This window comes from Myripristis murdjan, chromosome 1 (assembly GCF_902150065.1).
Source record: "Myripristis murdjan chromosome 1, fMyrMur1.1, whole genome shotgun sequence".
Taxonomy (NCBI): domain Eukaryota; kingdom Metazoa; phylum Chordata; class Actinopteri; order Holocentriformes; family Holocentridae; genus Myripristis; species Myripristis murdjan.
Window position 1 is genome coordinate 21,118,729 of NC_043980.1, and position 24,954 is coordinate 21,143,682.

The 24,954-nt window shown below is 42.2% G+C and overlaps 1 protein-coding gene across 2 annotated transcripts in view; it reads right to left on the reverse strand.

Moving 5' to 3' along the window:
* Positions 1 to 525: 525 nt before the first annotated feature.
* The window catches only part of LOC115360290 (uncharacterized), a 32,396-nt gene continuing 7,967 nt past the window's right edge, over positions 526 to 24,954 (reverse strand). The window contains exons 2-10 of one of the 2 annotated variants that reach the window (XR_003928329.1): positions 23,571 to 23,665; positions 23,004 to 23,085; positions 21,460 to 21,901; positions 18,489 to 18,563; positions 17,124 to 18,235; positions 16,015 to 16,844; positions 15,467 to 15,733; positions 14,464 to 14,902; positions 526 to 537 (exon numbers count right to left, since the gene is read on the reverse strand). Coding sequence is in view for 1 of the 2 variants with exons in the window: in XM_030053110.1 (XP_029908970.1) it covers positions 14,649 to 14,902; positions 15,467 to 15,733; positions 16,015 to 16,844; positions 17,124 to 18,235; positions 18,489 to 18,563; positions 21,460 to 21,901; positions 23,004 to 23,085; positions 23,571 to 23,665 (3,157 nt within the window). In the remaining variant the exon portion in view is untranslated. Of the gene's footprint in view, positions 538 to 12,929; positions 14,903 to 15,466; positions 15,734 to 16,014; positions 16,845 to 17,123; positions 18,236 to 18,488; positions 18,564 to 21,459; positions 21,902 to 23,003; positions 23,086 to 23,570; positions 23,666 to 24,954 lie in introns of those variants that run through there. The other variant, XM_030053110.1, reaches the window with a different exon arrangement.

The window sequence follows — 24,954 nt, forward strand, 5'->3', positions numbered from 1 at the left end:
TTATTCCATGTGCATTTTAAATGAGCAACTTTCTACTTTCACTTCAGTAGATTTTTACGACAATATTCAGTAGCAGTTTGTAGTACTCTTTCCACAACTGACTAAAATACAGCAACACCATGTAACACACTTTACTACGTATTGGGCTTTGACACATTAAAACACACATCATATATAACTGATCATCCTGAACATATGTGGAGGCTGTGAGACAAAGCAAATTCAAATTAGTGTTCAGCAGATTTATTTTGCACACCAGACATGGAATGTACAACTACTTGCAAAATCCAGTATAGAGATGAAGATGAATTTATCCACAGTGGCTATAATGCCAAGTACACTAAAAAGTTGAATCATCCTTGAGGATCCTCAGCATCTGATGGTCATCACCACCACTGCTTTTGCTCTAAATGTATAACCACCAGCCTTTTCCATTCTGCAGTGGTATACTATAAATACTAATTATAAAATTAAGAGTGAAACTGCTGCTAAGTTTGCTGTTAATTAACTAAAATCCCGTATGGCAGCAATGTCAAACTGTGTGGCATGCAGGTTTTCCAGCGAGTGTCTGCAGCAGGTGATTACAGTGATTAGTGCAATCCCTTGCTGTAGTCTTCAGCTACAATGGAAATCTCTTCCCACACCCTCTTCGCACATGTTTTGACACACCGCTGTTGTACGAAGCTGTGCAGCAACAAGGTCACAGGTAGAAACCCAAGAAGTCAGAGGATGCCTGAAATGAGCCATGTTCTATTCTATAAATCCAGATCAGTCCTCACAAAAGTGTGTATGTGTGTTCTGCATAGGCCTCACATGCCTGTACACATGACTTGCCTGTCAGCCTGCTACTCTGTGTGTCTGCATCCACCTGATGAAATAAACCTGTGCATGTCTGATCACCTCCACCGTGACCTCATGTCTGTCCGTCATGTGTTTCCTCTCAGAGGAATAAGGTACGTTCACTTCCATCAGGTAATTGGATTCTACTACAGATAGTGGCTGTAGTCACTATATGCCTGCCAGGGTCAATGGAAATACATGAAAGCACTCCCTTCCTGTGTGATCTTGCTTTGTTTTAAAAATAGAGTCATCTATATGTGCCTTTCATTTGCAGCTGTAGTGCAGTGCATGTGTGTGGATAGTGGGAAACAGCAGATGAGCCTTGTGGGCAAGATAAAGGGCGTGGACAGTTCTGGCCATGAACATGAGATAAAATTAGGTCCTGAAGGATGTGTATTGTTTTCATTCAAGGAACGCTTCTGCATATGGAAGATATTTTGGCATGTTAAATTGGTCTTAACGTTTTCAATGCACTGCCTTGGACAACTCTGTGAATTAATTTACAGCAGCTATTAATGAGGGTTATGTTTGATAGCTGCTGGGTTCTTGATCTTATACCCAATTATGGTAGGGTTTACTAAAGACATCTTAGTCTAGTTTAAGAGAAAGTTGATAGGTTCCTCAAAGTTGTATTGATCAATTGAGGGGTGGCGTAGAGGTAGAGCGGTTGTCTGGTAATCGGAAGGTTCCCGGTTTGATCCCCAGCTCCTCCAGAGTGTGTACAGATGTCCTTGAGCAAAATACTGAATCCCTTACCTTGCATTGGTAGCCTCTGTCATCAGTGTGTGAATGGGAGGCAAACATTGTAAAGCGCTTTGAGTGGTCAGCTACACCTGACAGAACAAGTTGGTATTATGTCCCAAGACTGAGACAAGAGGTGTTCATCCACTGCAACCTATCCTATAGCCTCCTCTACACACAGAAGTCACTCTCACTCTTTGTGAAATAGTTAGGAGATTTAATCCACAGATTCGTGTCAATGAACATCCTCCCAAATTAGTCTTTGCCCTGTCAGATGAGCTGTGTGTAATGTTGAGGGTTATTATGGGGTTGTGGTGAGGGTCCTGTGTAATGCACATACCCCTGCCAGCCACCCCTCTCCTACATTCCCATTGCAAAGGTTGTTGATTGCTGGTTAGCAGGAATTTATTATTATGGAAACAAATGAGAAGGTGCTGTTCTCTCTCAGATCCAAGTTTTATTTGAGGTATCTGTCACTCACTTGAGGCGCCACATTCTGACTCTGGATTAGAGTTAAAGTGAAATCATGTGACAACTCTTGACACTCAGTATTGAGTGGCTGTCACGCTTGATCCAGCCTTATTGAGTCTTCTATTGAGTTTTTTTTTCTCCCACACACAACAGTTAAGCTTTCTCACATTCTTCATTGTGGATGCACAATTCCTAAACTATAGAATACACATCACAAAGTAAGAAACTCATACGCTCCCGTTTTGTTACAGGTGGTGCACTGAGTAGTGTGCATAACACATTCACACACCCATATTAATGGGAAGTCATGGACAAAATTTGCATATCTGAAAATCAGTATATGAATGCAAACTTAGAGCCACTTTATATGACACTGGAAGGGCTGGCTAACTCATACTAACTTACTCTTAGCTGAAATTAGCTCAGATAAATTAATTTCAAAATGAACATATAAGCTTATCAAATCATGATGAAATCATTTTTAAATATGCACATATGAAACACTAGCTACATTACCTGCATTCTTTCTTGTTCCCTTAATTTTCTCCGCTATTTTTGCAGGGCTTTTTTTCTTTTTAAAAGACGCGCCTCCTGTCTGATTTCATTGGTTGATTGACTGAACCAGTCGGAGGAGTTTCTGCCCTCAGAGCAAATTTGTGCAAGTTTAACACCCAGTGCTGAGCCACAAAGGAACCCCATATGCTACTTATTATCAAGGCTTGCTCCTACACACTGATACATTAAATGCTGTGTGTGTAGGCCATAGACAGATATTTGAAAATCAAAGGACAAAACACTGTAGGTTGTCTAAGTAAGGTGGTCATCACGAGCCATCACAGCAGCTTCAGTGAATCTTGCTAATAGAGTCTACTAGTCTCTGGAACCAGAGGGCTGCAACACCTTTCTTCTAAAACATACTGCACTCAGAGAGTAGCAATAACAAAACTGTAACTGCTGATAATAAACTTAAGTAGAAGTACTGCTGCAAAGTACATGGTTCAAATTGCACTAAGGTGCATTGTGTGGAATTGCCGAGGGTTGATTGAAGTGAGGACCCTCTAGACTCAACTGATAAATGTGGAATAAGCATATTATATGATTATTATCATCATCAGGCCAGCTTACTGATATTATTCCCCTTTTTTTCGACATTTATGCCACATTTTTGCTAATTGAGTCTTTGCAGCACTCACTTCTATCAACTAATTTTTCATCATGCACCATTTATTGGAAATTTGGAAATGACAAAAAGTAGCCTATAGCTCTATTCCTCTTCTTATCTTATCTGACTGACTTCAAGTTCCACAATCTGTCACTGATCATTTGTTTTGTGTAATGGATATGATTTAAAATGTAGTGCAGTATAACACGCAAATAAAAATGTACACTTATGTGTCACTCAACAGGCAGTTACCCCAAGAGATCTCCACATTTTCTGATTCACATTAATACACCTATCCTACTCAAAAGCCAAGACTTAATGAATGTGTCTATGAGGGACCAAACAAGCAGGCTCAAGGAATCACAAGTTTGGTTTAGAAAACAGGGTATTTTTCACCCAAAATGCATATCCATAAATAATCCAATAATACAAAACAAAGATACTTAACAAAACTTCTGGGCCGAGGAATGAGGTCAATTAAACAGGACTTAACTCAAGAGAATGGTAACCTAACCTGAACTGAACAGAAACTGCCTACAAGACACACAGGGGGGATTAAATACAGGCTGGTCCAACCACACAAATTAAACAAATGGCCAGGTTTAAGAAAATAATCAAGAAAATAATAAGTAACAACTCATACCATGCAATAAAGACAAACTTAACATCAAGGCAATAACTTTAAATCAAGATGGAGAAAAGAAGTGTCCCTCCCCTCTTGAAGCAGCCACAGTTGGTGCCTCCCAATCAGAGGACTTAAGGCAGCTGCACACACTGGCTCCTCTGTTCACCTGGACCACAGGCCATGAGCTAAGGCCTTGTTCCCACCTGGTATTCACATCGGTCCTGAGAACTCAGAATACAAGCTGACACCTCTAAGTACAGGTGTACAGGTAAGTTCACCTAAAAACATGGGGTTTCTCTAAAATATATATGGACAATATACAGGGTTTTTTGTTCCATATAAAATTTTTAGGCGGCAGCCTTTCTTAAATTTTGAGCCCTGAAGCAATTAAACACGCTCCTTCTAACCCTAGACATGACAGTTACCATGGGAATACTACAGAAATATTATAGGTGGCCCTGTGTTGCGTGTTGCAGTTACTACAAGAATACCACAGAGATATTCTAGGCTTATTTATTTTATTATAACAGATGTGAAATGTCTCTTCAGTGATTGACAGGCTGGAGTGCACAGCGATTTCTTCTTTTGTTAAATACCTGCTGCTTGTTAAATGCCATTTATTTTTATGTTTTGCGTGGAAGGACTAGAAAAATCTCTCTCTCTCTCTCTCTCTGTCTCTCTCTCTCTCTGAAGTGATACCTGTTTATTTACATATCGAGCGGGAAAGTGAGGTGAGATGGATGAACGGCTGGACTGAAAGCTGTCAGCTTATTCTCTGTGGCAGCAGCGCGGTGTGTCAGAGACTTAGCAAACAACCTGTTTAGAGGAGAGACTCTGAAGCATCTGCTTCACAGCAAGCCTTGGCCTCAGAGTGAAAAAAGATAATGACTCCTGTCTTTGTCAAAGACTAATGAAGTGTGTTTTTATCATTAAAATCATATTATTTCATTAAAACAACTCTTGTTCAGCTTAGACAATTATTTATGAGCATGATTTTTGTTGCAGATTTGAATTGTTTCTTTCAAAATCTGATAATGTCCTTACTTAGACAGCACTGCACGAATAATGAAAGAACATATCAGAACAATGCCAAAGGGAGGAGTCCAGGGCAGGGTTGGTTTCCATCCATTTTGTTTAGTCTCTCTGCTCTCCAAGTTTGAATATGTATTATGAATCTTGGGTCAGGCATGCTACCTTAAACTTTTAAAGAGATGTCAATATTGTGGAAAATATTTTTACTAAAGTATGTAGTCACTCAGACAATACTCATGTAATCTGAAGATGAAGAGTGTTAATCTTAGACACCACTGTGTAGCTCAGATGGGTTAATAATGTGAATTAAGATTTCTGTGAGACGGATGTTGATCAAGATGTTTTCAAAGTGTAAAATCCTCGTAGCTACTGGTGGAAAAAATAAAAAGGGCGGGGGGGGGGTCAAAGTTTTGGCTCTACAATAGGAAGACTTAATGAAAGCGGGCACAATACAAATTGTAAATCAGTGTCACCGGATTCATGGACCAGCCTGGTTTATTGCATTCAGACTGGAGTGATATAATAAACCTACTTACTGCATTAGATTTTGAGGTCATTTTGAGTTATTTCATAAAAGTGTGGAGGAGGACCTATTGTAGTCAACTGACATCCTTTTTTTCCTCGTCGGTCTTGTTCTGCATTCTTTATACTCTGTTTTGTAGGTATCAGGGACTCTTAAGTACATTCTGCAGATGATGCTTGCATAGTTTTACTTAACCCTTTATAGGGCACTCATTGAAATACTTTGAAATTCAAAAAAACAACCCTAGACTGTTATTAGAGAATATGACAGGACTTTATTACTTCTATAAATTTTTTCTAAAATTTTCATTTTGTAATAGAAAATCAAAGCCATTGAGATTGGTCAAATGCCACAATCATGTGACCTGGGATGTAGAGCGATGTTTGCTGATTGGCTGGGTGAAGACCAAATGATTATTGAACTAACTGAGACAGGGGATGGGCCTGTTATGTAAAATTTCTGAAATTACCAAAAATCGTCACTTGCCCTATAAAGGGTTAAATATACAATATATTCAGCTGAACAGAAAATATCCAAACAGTGGTCTAAGTTCTTGTCTTGTGGTGACAATGAAGAACAACTGTGTCACATTAAGGATGTTGGGAACATCTTTTCAACCCACAACAGAACTGTATGAAGCAACTGAAGCTTTTACATGTGCCCTCTGTGACCTGAACGGCTGTAGAGATGTCTACTATGCAAGAGGTCAAATGTACAAGGGCAGAAAGTGCGCAGACAGAGGTCTCCCACCAAACAGGGATGCCTTAGGGAAATACTCTCAGCAGGCAAACTACCAGGCAGCCATATAGGGGAGAGTAGGGTAAGTAGTGCCAATTTTCAGTTAAAGTGCCTTTAAAGTGAGGGGATTACAGTAACGCCTCCAACTAAAATATGCACACATAGTTTAGGATGTTGTGCATCCCTGGGAACAATCACTTTGGATCTTATATAAACTGTTTGAGAAATACAGCTTTCGAAAAAAAAGTGGTTTTGTGGCACAACTTGCCCCCGGTGCGGGGTAAATTGTGCCATTAGAGAGAATACACTGGGGTAAATTGTGCCATTGATAATTAAAGTAAAATAGATCATTTTAATCTCACAAATCCACAAATCCCCCCCTGACCCCCTATTAGCACCTGTTCCATCTCTCAGAGACATGACATCCAGCCGGGACAGTGAACCGTTTGCCTTACAAAACTTTTCTCTTTCTATGATGAAGCGTTAGGCTAATGGAAACAGGATTTGGGTGAGGGCAGACAGAAAACAGGATAGAAAAAAAAAACTGTCTGCAAAGGTTGTGGTCACACTTTTTCTATTCATGCAAAGCATGAACTATTACAGTGTAAAATACTGTATCATGTATACTGGACTAAAGAGAGGCCATCTGAGAGATTCACCTTGTGAAACGATCCCAGGCGCCTACTTACACACATTATGGAACTGCTGCAAGCTAACAACCTATTGGGCTTTGGTGTTTAAGACACTCTCAGAGGTCCTTAAAGTGACTATAGACCTCTGTATTGTAGTTGGAATATCCTGTCCTTTGAATCAGATTCAGTGTAACATCTTAGCGCTTTGTACACTGTGCTTGTTGTTTAATCCTTCTGAAACAGAATGGCACAGTTCCTCCATCTCATGCACAGTGGATCAGGGATTTTTTAGTGCTTTATGAGGTTAGAAAAAATCAAGCATGCTCTGCGAGGCTCATATACGAAGGAGGATTAGGGCCACACTGAGAAAAAAAAATCCGAGATTTCGAGAATAAAGTCATAAATTTATGAGAATAAAGTCGGAATATTAAAAAGTCGTATATATTTACAAGAATAAAGTCGTTAATTTACGAGAATAAAGTTGTAGATTTACGAGAATAAAGTTGTAATATATTACGAGAATTAAGTCATTCTTGTCTCTGATATTTCAGGGGAGAGATATCAGGAAACCTGGGTTCACTCAATGAGCAAAACCGCTCTGGTTTGATCATATATTTTGACAAACTTGACTTATTTGTCGCACTGCTCAGGCAAGCAGCGGGTCGACTGAAGCTGACGAACCAATCTGATTGTAGCTTCGAAAACATGAACCAATGGCGCACGGCACTAGTAGGACCCCAATGTAAACACACTAACCAGGAGGAAGCAGACTGACAGCTTGTCTTATTTACTTCTTGTGTCAAAATCCTACAGTCTGTGGTCAAAACGAACGACTACGTTCATATATATGGTATAGAATCATCATCATCATCATCATCAATACGTTTATGTAATATAATTGTATGACCAGACTGTAAATTCTTTTGCAGGTGCTTAATATCACCAGTGCTGTGATTATTATATGTAATCCTCTCATATTGTTCTAATATTCAAGATTAATTTTTGTAATTTATTCATAATAGACCATAAACTGACGAGTTTATAAGCTTTTGGTGTGTAACTTGATCTGTTCAGAAGCATGAATTAATAATAGGTAAGGCAAGGCAAGGCAAATTTATTTGTATAGCACATTTCATACACAATGCAATTCAAAGTGCTTTACGTAAGAGTGCAAGAAGCATGAAAACACAAATTAAAAACACAAAAATGTAAAAACAACAAGAAACTGTTGCAGTTCTTTGTTGTCACAAGACAAGAACTTAGACCATTGTTTGGGTATTTTCTGTTCAGCTGAATATATTGTAGTCAACTGACATCCTTTTCTTCCTCGTCGGTCTTGTTCTGCATTCTTTATACTCTGTTTTGTAGGTATCAGGGACACAGTTTTTCTCAATTTCTAAGCCATATTTCTCGAAAGTTGCTCTCCTTTTCTCTAAACTGTGAACACAAAACCCAATTTTCAAGCTACATTCACAAAACCTCAAACTCCTCTTGCAAAACCAAACTTTCACCTCAAAACAGTCCAATCTGTGCTCAAAACTGTGTGGCTGGAAGATCGAGGGAGACTTCTTTGGGATTGACTGGATGACACAACCCCCAGCCCCTGTTGCCATCTTGGAGCTTGTGTACTGCTCCTGCAAAAAACACAGTGTGTGGAAGGGAGATGTACATGCAAAATGAATGGGCTACCATGCACAGACATGTGTCTTTGTTTAGACTGTGAGAATATTTCAAACTAAGCCTATGTGTAGGCATGTTTTTTGCCTTTGGGCAAGTTAAAAAAAGGAACTGTTTAAAAACTAAGACTGATTAGTAGGATTCAGTTTAGATCTTTACCACTTCAATCTCTGTCTTGTCTGGTCACTTACATAAGTGGGGATAAAACTAACTTTGCTGTAATACAGTCTTGGGTTTCGTCTGGATTACAAACATGTCCACAGTTTAATTCCACAGAGCTACAAACCAAAGAGCCTAATTTACGTTCTGGTGTTACAACATGCTAGCATGCTATCGTGCTAGCATGCTATCGTTAATAGTAGGCTATTTAAATACGATGAAAGTGCTTTGTGCGGGTGCCCAGTGGTGACTACAAAGATTTAGCATATTGAGTATTGCTTTAACATGAAATTAAGGATTTAAAAAGATATTTAAACCTTACCAGACAGCAGTATCCTTGCTTCTGTAGCCGTATTTATTTCCTATTTGGACAAATCTCATTGGCAGACTTCAAGTCAGGTGACGCCGGAACTTGTTGTTGATTGGTTTGCAGTATAGCATCCCATAGTGTTTGCCTGGGTAGAGTTATCAAACATAAGCTCCGTTTTCATAAAAACTTGATAAAAAAAAAAAAAAAACCCTATCCTGAGGATCGATCATTTCAAAATGAAAGCAGATAGCGACCTTTGGCCATTGTGTGGCCGTGCACAACACCGGAGACACATTTGATATTGGGATTACTCCCCTTAACGTCAAAATCAGCTACACACCCTGCCCAGATAGGTTCTGATAATCAGGCTGGTCCCTCATGAATATAAATGAAAACATTGTTTTTTTTTTCTCCCTCAAACTCATTCTACCTTTAATCAAATCAATTATATATTCATTCAATTCATGTTCAAATCTAATTTATTTGATTTTCTGCAAGGAACTTGGAACATAGAATAAAACCCAGGGGCAGTACAGTAGTCATTCAGTAGTGCTACAGTGTAGTGGTGTTGGTGTCTGCGTGTGTCTGCGTGTGTGTGTGTGTGTGTGTGAGTGTGGGAGTGTGTGCGTCAGCGTTGGCCGTGGTGAGGCATGTCATCCAGTCAGTGTCATTGGTGAGTGGGGGTCTTTTAATCAGTCCATTATCCCTGAAGCGACCTGTATCGGCCTCCAGAGGGCATGAGGTTGTAGTGGGTGTTGAGGGTGTGTGTGGTGTCTTCAGCGATTTGTAAGCCCTTCTTTACTTTTCGTTTCTTGTGGATGCTGCAGAGTGACTCCTGTTCCTGCTCAGTGATCTTGTTGCTGATATTTACAATCCTGTTGAGGGGGTTCAGGTTGATAGTGCTCATCACTCCAAACGATGTTGTGATATTTAAGGTCAGTGTGGATTCCACAAAGGGTCTGCCTGCAGGGCTGATGTCTGGACTTGGAACTTCCTCATCCTCCTGAGGAAGAACAAGCGTTGGTGGCACTTGTAGACTATCAGTGTGAGCTTCAAATACCTTTGTAGTGCCAAGGTATTTAAACTATTCACTCTATTGTCTTGGCTCATTGCCCCCAAAGTCGGGGGCAATGAGCTGGTCACTCCCCATTTGTATTTCTTTGGTTTTGCTGGGATTTATGTTGAGGTAGTTGTTCTCACACCATGCTGCAAAACTGCAGATTTCCTTATTGACACGGTTGTAAGTGTTAGTGGTGTCAATAATAACTGTGTCGTCAGAAAAACAGCATCTTAGGATCTGAGCTCTGTCCCAGCGCATCTGTGTACGGGGAGAACAGCAGTGGTGACACCTTGTGGTGCCTTGTGGTTTCACCAGATCACTTGTTTTTATTAAAATGGCTTATGATTTAGGAATGACTATCATTTACATTTCACATTTACTATTTTTTCATAATTTATCAGCTAGATTTTTATCATTTAATTTTTGTGCATTCCACCTCCAATACAGTTCTTCTGTCAGGTTTAGCCTTGTTGGTCATCCTGGCTTCACAGCATTGGCTTTGGACTATTCAAGTGTCTTGTAATGAGTTAAAGCAAATAGAAAACACAAAAAAGCAACAATAGTGAACACAGCAGAATAAACCTAAATTAATGGATTCCCAACATAACATAGCCCTAACAGAACATTGCACAGTTAGCATGAGGGAGAGCAACTCCCTCTCCTTCATCTCCTTGTTACTTCGTAATTAATAACAACCAACCATCACCGACTGTTGTGATAACACAGGGGGGACAGGGGAGGGGTTGCAGGGTTGTGGGATCTACCTCATCCAGGGCCCCTCTTCTTAACAATCCCATAGTAACTACTGACAATACATGTAGCTTATCCGACAGGACTTAGGGCCCTGATTTGGTCCAACACCTAAAGACCAAGGAGGTGATTCCATAAGACTGGGCCAAGTCTGACAGTCAAGCTTCATGTTAACTTGGAACTGTCATCGAGGCATGTTGTTCTTCAGGGTTGTGGCAGATATGTCACAGAAGTCTTCACCCTAAAATTAATGATTTTCACTAAAGGGATTTGCTATTTGTCCCCATAAAGGAGGCGAGTTCCTGCATCATGACTGTGTAAACACATTATGTCCCCACAACATTAGTAATACCTGGTGCATGGTAACATACTCAGGACTTTTACCAGGAGGTGTTGTACGGTTTATCAAAAATAGGTGGTTTAGAAGGGTTTATGTCCAGAAACCCCTCCAAGAACCTGTTAAATTGACCCTGAGCTGCTTTTTCAGCCAGCAAGACCTATTTTGTCATCTGTCAGGGTCTGCCTGTGGAAAAGTGAATTAAACTCATAACCCGAAAATAGAGTACAGTTAATTCTAGTGTAGTTTGATTACATACATTCAATCCCCAAACCATGGCATGTCGCAGGTATCAGGGTTTCATCCACTCAGCTATAAATTAAGAAGTTTCAATCGATGAAACATCAACTAATTTCCATATCTGGCATCTTCACAAAAAAAGGTTGCCAATCCTTTCCTGATTTTAAGTTTCATTTTTAGCTCAAATTAATCCATAAACATTTTCCTTTTTCAAAACATGACAAAAAATGTCACTGTAAATAGGCAACACAGATGATGATGATTATACAGGGACAGAGACAGTTTAATATTCAATGCTGTCTGTGTTCAATATTCATTTTTTTTTTTTTTTTTTTTTCCAGCTATGGAAATTAGTTTCCACGACTTAACACAGTGGGATATGTGCTGGGAGTTTTGAGTCACAATCAAACTTTTTACTTCAAGAAATACATAAACCCACAGTTGGGCGGGTCAGGGTGGAGGGGTTTATGGATGATGTTCATGAGTTTTAATATGTTCCTTGAGTCACTGAGACATCCCATGAATGTTTATTGTTAGATTATTGTGCTTTTTAAAAAAAATCAGGAAATATCTGAACTTAAACATGTCTGAAGGTCTTGACAGATCAGCTCTCTCACTCTTAATCTCGTCTTTAAGTCATTGGTGGAGAAATTGAGAAAAAAAAACAAAAAACTGTAGATCAGCCTGTAGAAGTGACTTCAAGAGTGTGATCTGAGGAACATTGTTGTTGCCATCTCTGGTAATTTAGCTCCCCCTCCTGGACACTACAGGAAATAGTAACGTGGACTGAACAGACAACATTGCCACCCACTTATTACATCATTTCTTTCCCTCAATTGTGCATGTAAAAAAAAAAGGGTTAAATTTCAATGAGGGGGTAATTTTGTTTAATAATGATCTATGTCTATAGATCGAGTTTTGTTGTAATAACAGCTGCAAATGTTGGATATCAGTGAGTTGTTGAAATAATAATGTTATTCTTTATTGAATCCTGTTGATTGTCTTGCCTTCCTCCAAAGCAGATGACTGATGATGAAAACTCTGAATTTATGTCAACAAGACTTACAATATGATGTTGCCACCTGGCATTTTTGGAGCCCACAGACTGTGACAGCATCACTCGGTCATGTTTTAAATCTAACTCTGTACTAAACAATTTTGCTTTGTGGGAAAATGCATAAAAATTAACTCACTGCAAATGAAATTAGTTTTCTCTGGCTATTCTTTTTATTACTGCTTTCCACCAATGTATGCGTTGAAACAATGGCTCGGCATTGGGTCCATGAGCCCACACTTCCATCTAGTGTCCTTAACAGTGAATTGCATGTGCGAGACAAAGCACTGTCCAGAACAGGTTGAGGAAATGATCATTAGGGCAACACAAATCATTAAGAAAAAAAAAAAAAAAAAAGAGGAAAAAAAGTCAATGACTACAAAAGGAAATATGTTCAAATCACCTCTGGATCAACTTAATTCACTATGCAGAAGTTGAGCCCCAGAGTCACACATCATGAAAAAAATCTACTTTAAAACTGAACAAATCCTTCGTGTCACATTTTTGGAAATATTCACAATAACAATCACAATACATTTTCATTGAATAGGACATTAAAATGACCACACCACAGGAGATAAAGCTTTAAATTTTTATAAGACTTATAAAAAAGAAAAACATAACACGATAACCAAGGCATTTCATACATTGTGTTGTTTTTTCTTTGTTTCTGTGAGTATTATTTACAAACAGGCTTATGTACAAATAGCAGTAAGTCAGAAATGGAAAAAGCTACATATAGCCTAGCACAGACAACCAGTTAGCATAATGATAATATATTTGTTATGTACAATGTAACTGGCAAGACTAGAGCACGAAAGAACATAAAGATTTAGCTGACAGTTTAATTTACTTCAAGTATCTGTCTCGAGGTTTCATGGAGGTTTTAGTCCGATGGACAGAGATTTCCAGCAACACTGACAGAAGCCAAAAATCTAGTCAAGCTGCAAACCATGTAGTGTGGCTGGGAAAGGACAGGAGGAGCTCTAGCTGCTGGAAAAGACAACACAGACGATCAACAAAACTGGCAACACGGAACGTTCACTTCTGATAAATGCCCACTTTTTAAGAAACTTTAACACAACCAGAGGAAATCTCCTTGCCACAAATAAAGTGATATCCAGCTTGATAGCCTATAGCACCTTTTACTGCTTTGAAACAGGTGTGCAACAAGCACTAAAACAGAGACAAACAATAGGAACGATGCAGACAAGAACATAACTGTTGCTTGGGCAAAGTGGTAGATGCTGACATCTTGACTGTATCTGTTTTCAAGGGAGGGGACAAGAGTCCCAAGCAACAGGCTGCAGAACAGTTCTAATGTTTCTGGACTTTGTAGCTTAACTACACATTTTAGATATTCAAAAGAAACATCACAATGTATTGATGACACTGTCTCTTTCATGAGATGTCTCACTCCCACTTTCGAGTTTGTAAAAAAATTCTTCATCTTCACAACACTGTGTTCCATTTGAATGAAAAACAATCTTCATCTCTTCAAAGTAACTGCAAAAGAATAACTCATTCATCACCTAGTACCTTATATGTAAAGTAAGGTCCAAATATAGTCAAACCAAAGTCAGAATTGCACAGTCAGCTGTATGAAAAGAACAAGCTTGTTTGAAGAAAAATCTGGCTATTCTTATAGCTTAGCAGTTGTTAGGCCTACTCTAACTATCGAGCCACTAAAAAGGAAAAGTGTGGCCCAAGCAGAGGCCATTTGTCCTATTAACATCTCCAAGTCCATAAAACACTAGTGCTACTCCACGACGTTCATACAACAACACTGTAGGGCTTGCTTGCCTCCCTTGTTTACATATCAATTTAGTGTATCAGTTTTGGAAGGAAATAAAAGGTCCATATACAATACAACACAGGCTGTGGCCAGTGCTATGGTCTTTAAAGTCCCCCAAGGCATTTCTCAAATGGCACCCATCCAAGTGCACTGCTTTTGACAAGACTTACACTGTAACTACTCAATACAGGAGCACCATAAAGAATCTTGTGTAATTTTAAGACCTTGCAGTACTGCAGCAGAAGTTTATTGAAATTGCAGCTCTTGTGTGGCTCAAAACAAAATGCCATCAGGTGTCAAATTAGAATGTCACTTACAAAAACTGCACTGCAAGGGAATAGAGTGAAATTTAGGACTGTCCTCTCAAAATTAGTGCATTTCTTGAGCAGCAGGGTACCATTTGAGAATCTGCTCTGATCTACTGCACAATACCAGACATCCACTCGCTTCTCCCTCCCAGCTCTCCCCCTGTCTTCCTCCCAATGATGACCGCTCCCCCTTCTTAGCAGACAGTGAGGGGTTGGGGATCGCTGTCACGCCGCTGGTTCTTTTTCAGCAGCTGAATGCGATTGTGGCAGTAGAACTTGATAGCTCGCCAATCGCGGTGGTTGCTGACCAGCAGGGGGCACTGCTGCAAGCAACGCTCACAGTCGGCCTTGGCGGGTACGCGAAGCTCAGTGATATTCCGGGTCAGGTGCTCCTCCACTGCTGCGCGCTCTGCCTCCGACCAGGGACGCTTCAGGACACCGCGCTTTCCTGAGGTGGGCAGAGAGGGGAGGGGAGTTACAGCCTATGCACCACACATGCATACACACTGATTAAGTTACAGCTGTTTTGTAACTAGAACTTGGAAGGATCACATTTAAGTCGTAAAACATTTGCACAGCAGTCAACCATGCGCAGAGTTCTACCCATGTATTGAGATGAGACTGATTAGACATGGTTGTCAACTACAGCACTACAGCTTTGTTGTACATACTAACTTGGATTCACTGACAAAGTCTTCTCACCACTACAACTTCACCTCTTTAAAATTTGATTTACACGGGCATAATGAGTACATAAGTAGAATAAATCCTATGCATGCAACACGTGCATCATGATACAATGCACCTGCAAGAGCAATACTGTGGCGGTAATGGAGCCTGTCATTCGAAATGAATGAAATGTTAAGCTTCCACTACACACACAAACACACAAACACACACACACACACACACACACACACACACCCAAAGACACACCAAAACTACCTTCATTTACACACATTCTCCACAAGCACTCACGAACAGAGCTTGGTCGAGATGCACATCAACAAACCTGATCGTGGCTGACCTGAGCCTCTTCTGCGGTTGGTGTGTGGTGCGGCGGCAGGTGCAATGGATGACTGGGTGTTCTTGAGCTTCTTGGGCCGCCCCACACGTCCATTGTTCTTGCCCTTCCTCACAAACAACAAGGTAGGTGTGGGGTTTGGGGCAGGAGCAGGAGCAGGGGCAGGGGCAGGGGCTGGTGCCTCAGGCTTCTCTTTCACCTGCTCCCCTTCAGATTCTCCCTCTGAATATGAGTCTGCAGAATTTCCTGACATCACTGGAGAGAGGGAGAGAAAAAGACCAAGGGAGAAAAGAAGGGAAGAAAGGAAAAGGAGAAGATTAAGAGTATAGTACTTAATTAATCTAAGTATACACATCTGTCATGCACACAGTTTCATGATAAAATGGCAAGAGTGACTGTTCAAAGCATGGGATGTTGTAGAGAACAGGTTAAAGAAGGGGATGTGATAAGATTAGTCCTAGACATTAGGAAAAGACACCAGAGTAAATCTTTAACTCATTCATTCATTCATCCATTCATTTGTCCATGTATCTCACCATCCAGCTCCAGGCAGATATGGTGCAGACTCATCCCTCTGAATAGCACTCCATCTCTCTCTCCACACAGTACCACTCGGCCCACTCTGCCCATCAGGCCTGGGTCCTGGCCAATTCCGGCACAGCTCTGAGTTACATGATACTCCCTCTCCAGGAAGTGCTCCAGCCTCTCCACAGCGCTGCCTCCCGGCTGCCCAGGCTCCTCTCCTTCTCCCAGTAGCAACAGCTGTGTTAAGATAGCCACCTGGCGCCGAACCCGGGTCTGAGTCAGGGCACGAGGATTACGGGTGCCACTGGAGCGGGCCAAGCTGCGGAGGAGATCAGTGCCTCGGAGTGGAGTGGCGGGGGAGTGGTATGGCCTGGCGAAGACATATGGGTTTGCCGGGTCCACTCCCACATCTTGCCGTGTCTGCAGGAGCAGTTCCAGGCAGGGCTCACAGTGAGGGGGCAAGATAAGGGGCTGGACTCGCCCACGTTTCCCCTGGACCCCAACTCTAGGGAGGTGGGGAAGCACCAGGCGCTCAAAAGGGGAGAGGGAGGCCTCCAGTGGAGTAAGAGCTGGTGGGGCACCAGGCGGTACAGGAACAGGGCACTGGGGAGTGATGCGGGCGCGGTATTCAGCAATGGATAGCTTGGAGACCTCACACTCACGTCGTCGGTTGTACAGGATGAGGAGTGCAAGGCTGGAGTGGCACAGAAGGCGCCAGGCCTCAGCAGACTGGAGCTGCCGAGACAGGGACAGGAAGGCCGAGTGCTGTAGCCGACGCAAGTAAAGGACCAGGGAGGACAAGGAGGAGAGCAGGGGGAGCATGTGGAGACGCCCCGAACTGCTGCAGGGAATGAGAGAAAACGGCACATTAGAAATTACTTTGTAAAACCTGATCTTGTTTGTTGTAGTTCCCTGCAATGTAAGCCTACCTACTATATTTTATTCTAATCATGAAATTACAAACTCACAATTTCATGAATTACAACAGATTAAACAAATTTTCTTGGATAGTATAAAAGTCAATCTGACAATCCAAGCAGCCTTCTTTTAATTTTTTTTCCCACAGTTGAATATGGTCTGTCATTTCATACAACAAAGTAAGCAAAAAATCTCAAGTTACCTTAGCAAATCCTTTTCCTTATCCTCAGTTCCACTGTCATCTTCAACCTCCATCACTCCATTCTCCTCCTCTTCATCTTCCTCCTCTTCCTCATCCTCATCCTCCTCCTCGTCTTTTGATGGCGGCTCAATGTCTTTGGCCGAATTACTGCTCTCTACCTCCTCATCTTCTTTTGGCCTCTTCACCTCCACCACCTCCACGTCTCCTTCCTCTTCGTCCTCTTCTTCCAGTCTTTCTTTCTTTAGCCTCCTCATTCCTCCCTTCCTGGGTGGAGTCATGGCCACAGGTGGTGGGCTTCTCTTTAAGACTGACACAGGTACTGCGCTCTGTCCTCTGGGAGGAGTCAGGACTGGAGGGGTGGAGTTTCTTCCAGTGGAAGTAGGGGATTGGTTGGCTGCTGTGAGAGTCGGAGGGGACATGGAGAGGTCTTGGACGCCACTCTGTGGAAGCTCTGCGCTGCGATTCTGTGCCATGGCCTGTGACGAATGCTGAGTGTTTGTGTGTGAGTGAGCTGTGGCAGGGTGTGTATGCTGTGCATGCAGGCGGGGCATCTGTGTGTAGCGCTCAACAAGGGCAGAGCAGACATCGGGCTGGTGAGCATGGTGCTTGTCCAAGTGGCGGCCCAGTGAGCGGAAGTGGCGTCCACAGTAGTCACAGGTCTGGCGCTGGGAGTCTGTAGTCACCCCTCCTCGGGAGACACTGGTGCTAACATTAGCTGTGGTGTTGGAGCCCAGCGGGGCCGGGGCTTTGAACACGGGCCTGGCTGAGGAGGATGAAGAGGAAGAGGAGGAGGAGGAGGAGGGCGCAGAGCACTGCTGTGGAGCATGGGCTGAGGGAGAGGGGCGGCTGTGAGGAGGGAGGCTGGTGGGTGAGGCCAGGGGAGGTCGCCCAGGTGGGGTCCGATGGGGGGCCTTTTTCTTTGAAGGGGTGCCACGTCGTTTCTTGCGCCTGCGGAGTGCGCGCCCACGGGAATTGACGCCATCTTCATCGCCGGGTTCAGAGTCACTGGCATCGGAGTGGGAGATTGGGGAGGAGGAAGGGGAAAGGGACCAAGAGGGGGTGAGGTATTCCTGTTGCTGTGGCTGAGCTGTCAAAGAGAGGGGCTCCTCCTCCTGGAAGGGAGAGAGAGACAGACAGATGAAAAAAAAAGAAATACATGACATGTTGTGTCAAAGACATGTCTGCAGCATTCAAAAGAGGTGTTGATAAAGTGTGTGTAGGTGTAAGAAATGTTCAGGTAAATTAGTCTACTGGCATTAAATAGACACGCACTTGTCAGTTGCACACAGTACACTTGTCAGTTGTTACAGCACATGAAATTATAAGACATTTTGTCACACAGGCAAAGGTGTTTTTTTTTCATACCTTTTTGATATTATTGTTATTCTCAGGGTCAGAGTTACACTCGTATCGCCCTGGAGACACAGTACCACGGAAACCCTGTGGGAGACAGAGCAGTTGAGTTGAGAGAGCCTGCGCTCTGCTTGTTAGTATTCACCATCACAATCAGCCTGAGCTGTCACTCACAGAGCAGGAGGACACCCCTCCACAGTCGGTTGTTAGCATGGAGGTTAATTAGGACTCAAAAAATCTCCCACTAGCAAGCAAAACACAAGGACTGAAACTGGATACTCAATCAAATGCTATTTTAAACACACGAGTGCTTGACGATGGGATTAAAAATCAAATCACACTGCTGAGAGCAGAACACATACACAGTGTAAATCAATCAATCAATCAATCAATCAATCAATCAATCAATCAATCAATCAATCACTCAATCAGTCAGTCAGTCAATCAGAAAAAGGTTTTACACACTGCACCTCAGGAAGCAGACCTATAATTAAGATATGAAGACTGTGAAAGCACTGGTGAGACCGAGTCCAGCTGAAAACAACTAGGCCAATTTCTCAATTTAATTTTCTTTAATGGATTTCGGTATCATCATTTTGTTGAGTAAATTGATCCAATCTGATGAGATCCATTAACAGAACAGATGTCATGTAATAACCATGGTTACTGTTGCTAAAGGACTACAGGTAGAGAGAGGACTGGAGCTCAGCCATCACCATGGTAACCCCATGCCTAGCTTAGCTGTGTGGTGTGCAATGTGAATGTGTCTGTGTGTGTGTGTGTGTGTGTGTGTGTGTGTGTGTGTGTGTGTGTGTGCGCCCATGTGTGTACATGTGTGTGAAGCTGGATGACAGTGTAAATACACATATGGTAGCCTATCTACTATAGTCATCAGTGGTCTGTGCACTGAGTGTGCACGTGTGTGTGTGTGTGTGTGTGTGTGTGTGTGTGTGTGTGTGTGTGTGTGTGTGTGAGTGTGTGTGTGTGTGTGTGTGTGTGTGTGTGTGTGTGTGAGAGAGAGAGAGAGAATGTGTGTGTGAATTTCTATAGCTATGAGGACCAAATATTCCCACAAGGATAAAGGGATGAAGAAAATCCCCCAAAAAGAAGACATTTTGCTTGTTTAGGATTACAAATTTAGGGTTAAGGTTAGAATTAGGATTAGGCTGTGGCAAGAGTTAAGGTTTTAAAAAAAAAATCCACCCTTGGATAATCTGAGAGTAGTGTCTCGTATACAATCAATCTTTCAGTGGTTCAAGGAGTTATTTCATGATGGCATGTTGTAACTTGCCATTTTGTTTTACCCAGTTCTTCTCAAACTGTCTCATCGACTTCAAGTTGGTGATTTCTTATATTTCCCAGAATGCCTTTCCACAACCCCCAGAGACCGTGCTTCAAGTTGTTGCATTAAGAATGTGTAGGTGGAGGGAGCAACAGTAAAAGTGAGAGGTTTTCCAATCGAGAAAAAAGGATTATGGCCCTTACTCAAAACATAACATGTTTTATGGCTGCATTACATTGTGGTCTTCTGTTAGCAGAGAAATTGATATCTCTGCCTCTTCTTCGACAGATTTCTCCCTGTATGTTTGCTGAATGGTAGAAGAAGCCCTGTCTGTGTAATTCTGGTGTAATTCTGCTGTCAAGCTACACTGTAACTGTACTGGTACTATTTTGACAGGTCCATCACAGTTAGGGCTAGGATCATTCCGAAATTTTTGATATCAGTACGGGTACAAATACCTTGACTTTTATAACAGGTCCTAAATGAGACTTTTTTCAATACTGATTTTATGAAATCTCATTATAAAATCAATTTCATGACATCTCTGTGTGTACCATAGCGTTTTTCCTGCATGCCTCTACGATGTGTAATATGAGACAGTCAATCACCAGCATTATTAGCTCTTGGTAGAGGTATGCGGCATACCTACTGGCTCAATGACATTGATGGGATTTACTCTATAGCTACTGAAATTTTGTTAACGTGGCATCTTTGGATGAGCACAGTTCAGTTCAGTTCAGCACTCATTTCCAATCACCCCATCTCCAGAATCAGGTCAGAAATGCAAGGTACATTTCCCAATAGCAGTTTTACATTGTTAAATATTTTAGGGAGGATTTTCCCTTTGAAAAAAGGTTAGTAAACCCAGTTAAAAATGGGGACTTATTTATTTAATATTACTATTGAATATTATCTTCATCATTCATCAAGATTTCATAGGTCCTAAAAATCAATAACTGATAAGACTGAGTTTCAGGGGCTGCTATTTCTACAGTAATACATTCCAGCAAGGCTAGAGTAGGCTAACGTTATTATCATGACTCTACTAACCAACGGTAGTGAAAATATCCCTCTTGTTGGAACTGCGCTGCGATTTTGTACATGCTTTCATGGCTAACATTGCTGTAGAGCTTGCTGACTAAAAATAAACCCTCTGAAGGTTTGCAGTACTAGATTCGATTTGGGAAAGTCCAAGTCTGATGGCGTCACTAGCTAAAGCCCCACATTAGATTGAAGCGCTCTGCTAGCCTTTGCCTCTTCTGATAGAACAGTAGATTGGCAAAATAATCCTAAGTAAAATGGTGGATTTCTATCAGGAACAGCAAAGAAACTGTGATGGTAACAGGTGCAGTTGTAGAACCAATCAAACAGGTGGGAGGAATAAAAACTGAGGTTGTGTTCTGACTGGATTGTTCCAGTGTTACATGTGAAAGAAGCTTTTTATCCCCAGGAAAAAAAAAAACACTTGTTTGATATCGTGCAGAGACAGAACTTTATATTATTGCAATCTTATGTCTTCCACACTTAACTATATTAAAAACATTTTATTAAATAAATACATATTTTAGTTTACTTTCCCTTTAAAGTTAGGGTTAATAAATAGGAAATAAATGTAGTCCTCACAGGTATAATAATACAAATGTGTATGTGCATGTATGGTGTGTGGATGTGCCTTTTTGTGCTCTCTTTCAACCCACTGACCAGGTTCTCTCCCCACTCTGTCAGGCTGTAGTCGACGGTGATCTCCTCTCCCTTGGTGATGTCTCGGATGGCAATGACCACGAGCCGCACCTGGCTGCCGCAGTGGACCTCTCGGATGCGGCAGTTAGGGGAAGGAGGGAAGGAGCCGGCTGTCGGGGCTGAAGCAGAGGCTGCTGGGGCAGTTGAAGATGTAGTGGTGGGGGTCAGAGCTGGGGCCTGAGTTGAAGTAGCTGGAGCAGGGGCGGGTGCAGGGGCCAGGGCAGGAGCTGGAGCTGGGGCTGCAGCTGAAGCAGCAGCTGAAACAGGAGCTGGAGGTGGAGCAGGAGTTGAAGCAGGAGTTGGGGTGCGAGCTGGGGCAGAGGGTGGTGCAGGTGTAGAGGCTGAGGAGGAGCTGGTCTTGGCTCCACTGGAACCTCCGTCATCAGCCTGCTCTGATGGACCGCTGAGAGAGGCAGGGGGTGGGATGGGGGTTGGGCCAAAATACAGTTTACTGCTTATTTCTATTGTGTTCACATTCTGTCAAATATTTTCCCTTAAAATGACAGGACAGATATGTTGTAATATCAAAATAAAAAACTGTAATACAGCCTTTAAAACCAGAAAAGGACAACACATATGCCATATCACAATATTACAATGTCCAAAATCCCAAACAGGATCCCATCTAATTTTACAATATCAATACTAATATATTTCTCATTGCTAATTTGTTTAGTTCCTTTTTTTATACTTTCCTGTTCAATTTTATCATTTTCATTGAGTACTTATTAACAGATTACTATTTCCTATGGAGGTTTTTTTTGTAGCTGTGGGGGTAATTTTGGTTCTGAAACCCAGCTTTTCCCTGAGGTCCGCTATGGGATTAGCTGTTGTAATTTGGTTTTATATGAATGTTTATATCATGGTATATGAACAGCTTTGCTGGAACTGCAACCGTGGCTTAGTGTTTCAGTGGTGGGCTGAGCAGGAAGTCCACAACATGAATTTTTATTGTATTTACATTCTTCTGGCTGCGAGGTCAAGTTCCTAGCTGTAGGGGACAACCACAGCTAAATGAGTGCAGAGGAAACATTGACTATCCACACATGTAAGCCCATGCCAGTGCTTTAGGGCAGCGGTTCTCAATCCTGGGCCCAAGAACCAGTACTGTTGTTCTTCTAGTTACTGTAACTGCATTCATCTGACATCCCAGGTGTAAATGAGCTCTTGATTGGATGGTTACAATAAATAACAGCAGACCTGAGAGAGCAGCTGTGACTGCCCACTTGAGATCAGCATCTATTCATTTTATTCTAAATCTTAACCAAAGCTGGAAAATGGCCCCAGACGATTCAAAAAGGATTGCTACATCCATTACTTTGCTTGCATGCACACTGACATCAACAGTGTACGGAAAATGTTCATCATAATATGCAAACATCAGGATGCACACTCAAACAAAATCAGTATTCTGCATAGCGCAATACAACAATGAACATATACAAACACTTCTGTGCAAAATCACACACACACACACACACACACACACACACACACACACTCACCAGTTCTGAGGAGCAGGCTCTGTGTTGTAGAAAGGCCCATCCAGTGTGGGCCGTTTATTCTCTGCTGCTTCCTTACGATCACCTGAGAGCACAGCAACAGTCAGTATAAAAGGATTACATACAAGTATGCACATACACAATCACACAAATATACACACAGACACACACACACACACACACACACACACACATGAAGGTCATCACCCCTCCTCCCTCCTCCTCCACATACACAGGTGCACATCACAGTACATACTTGCGCAGGCACACACGCAAACACACATGGTCTCACACACACACACACACACACACACACACACACACACGCACAAAAGTAGGTCACACTCACTTGCACACACCCCACCCCCATACAAATCATACAGACACACAAGCAGAAGCACGCACATACAGAGGCACAGGCATACACGCACGCACGCACACACACACACACACACACACACACACACACACACACACACACACACACACACACACACACACACACACACACACAGTTGATGGCAGGCACTCACAACATGGAACTCAGATACAACACACACAAACACACACCTGGACTGAAGCTGTGTTCAGGCACGCTCTCCTCCTCGTTGTGGGTGACAAAGACTTTCACAGGCGTCCCTTTCCTTTTCCTTCCACAACCACGCCTGGAGAAAACACACACACACACACACACACACACACACACAATTATCATTTAATCAATCGGCCTCCTGGCCAAACTTCACATCAATCAGGTCAGAGAATGATCAATAAGCTGATGGCTGCCTAATGGATCAATACAAACTGAGTCTACCCCCTCAAACAAACAGACACACACTGAAAGCACATTCACACATGTGCATAGGTCATGCGCGTGCTCACACACACACACACACACACACACACACACACACACACACACACACAAAATACCATAATATACAACAACGGGGAAACCCAGCATCTACACAAAGATAATGTGCTCTTAAGTCTTGAGTACGTATGACTGAAACAGCAAACTAAATGTTGTACATGGTATTAGATTTCATATGATATGCACAGTTTGGCTTGCAGTAGATTTGATTGGCCGTAGCCCAGACAAAACTCACTGAGAAGAGATTCTTAGGCCCGGGACAAACAAAATCGACTTCAAAGCATAAGCGCCGACTGAGACAAACAGGCAGACTGCTTTGTGTCGCCTTACGTCCGCTACTAAAGTTGTCCATGAACACACACCACAGGCTACAGCTGAGGGTCAACATGCAGCACATTCTGCGACTGCAACAGAGGAAATAATTCTCTGTGCCAGGAGGGGGCGGTGGTGTCAAAACAGTAAACTGGAAGCCTCAGGATTGCAAAAAGATAAAGAATCGGCTAGCACTGACCATTCAATTTCATAACACTCTGAATCTGAATCTTTTTTTAATGATAGTTACTAGGTATTCCAATATGACAATATGACAAGACACATTCTCTTAAACACACACTGGGAATATATTGCAATAGAGCATGGAGATGAAGAGTCGATTGGAAGGCCGATTCTGAAACGACTCTGGAAACTGAGTCGGGTACAGCCCTTGTTTCACTATACAAATGGGGAATATATCAGGTACGAACTGGTAACTGGCTGTGGTGTTGTGAGCCCAAAGGTCTTTTGCTTGTGGATGAAGGTTTGTTTACCACAACAATTCTCTCTGGTTAGCTAGCTTGCTAGACAGTTGGCACAATATCAACATAATTGGATTTCCATTTCTACCCTGACTTGCTTGGGCTGAACAGCCTATCAAAAAGCTCTCTGACATTGATGGCCTCCGCCATCACTTCAACAGACAGCCTGCGACAGTGCCAGAACCAAGAGCTGAGCGCTGACTCTTATCAGGGGCAATCCAACACTGTGATTTTTCCTCATTACACACCTGCATTAGAAACTAATGGGTGCTTGGATCAAAAATGC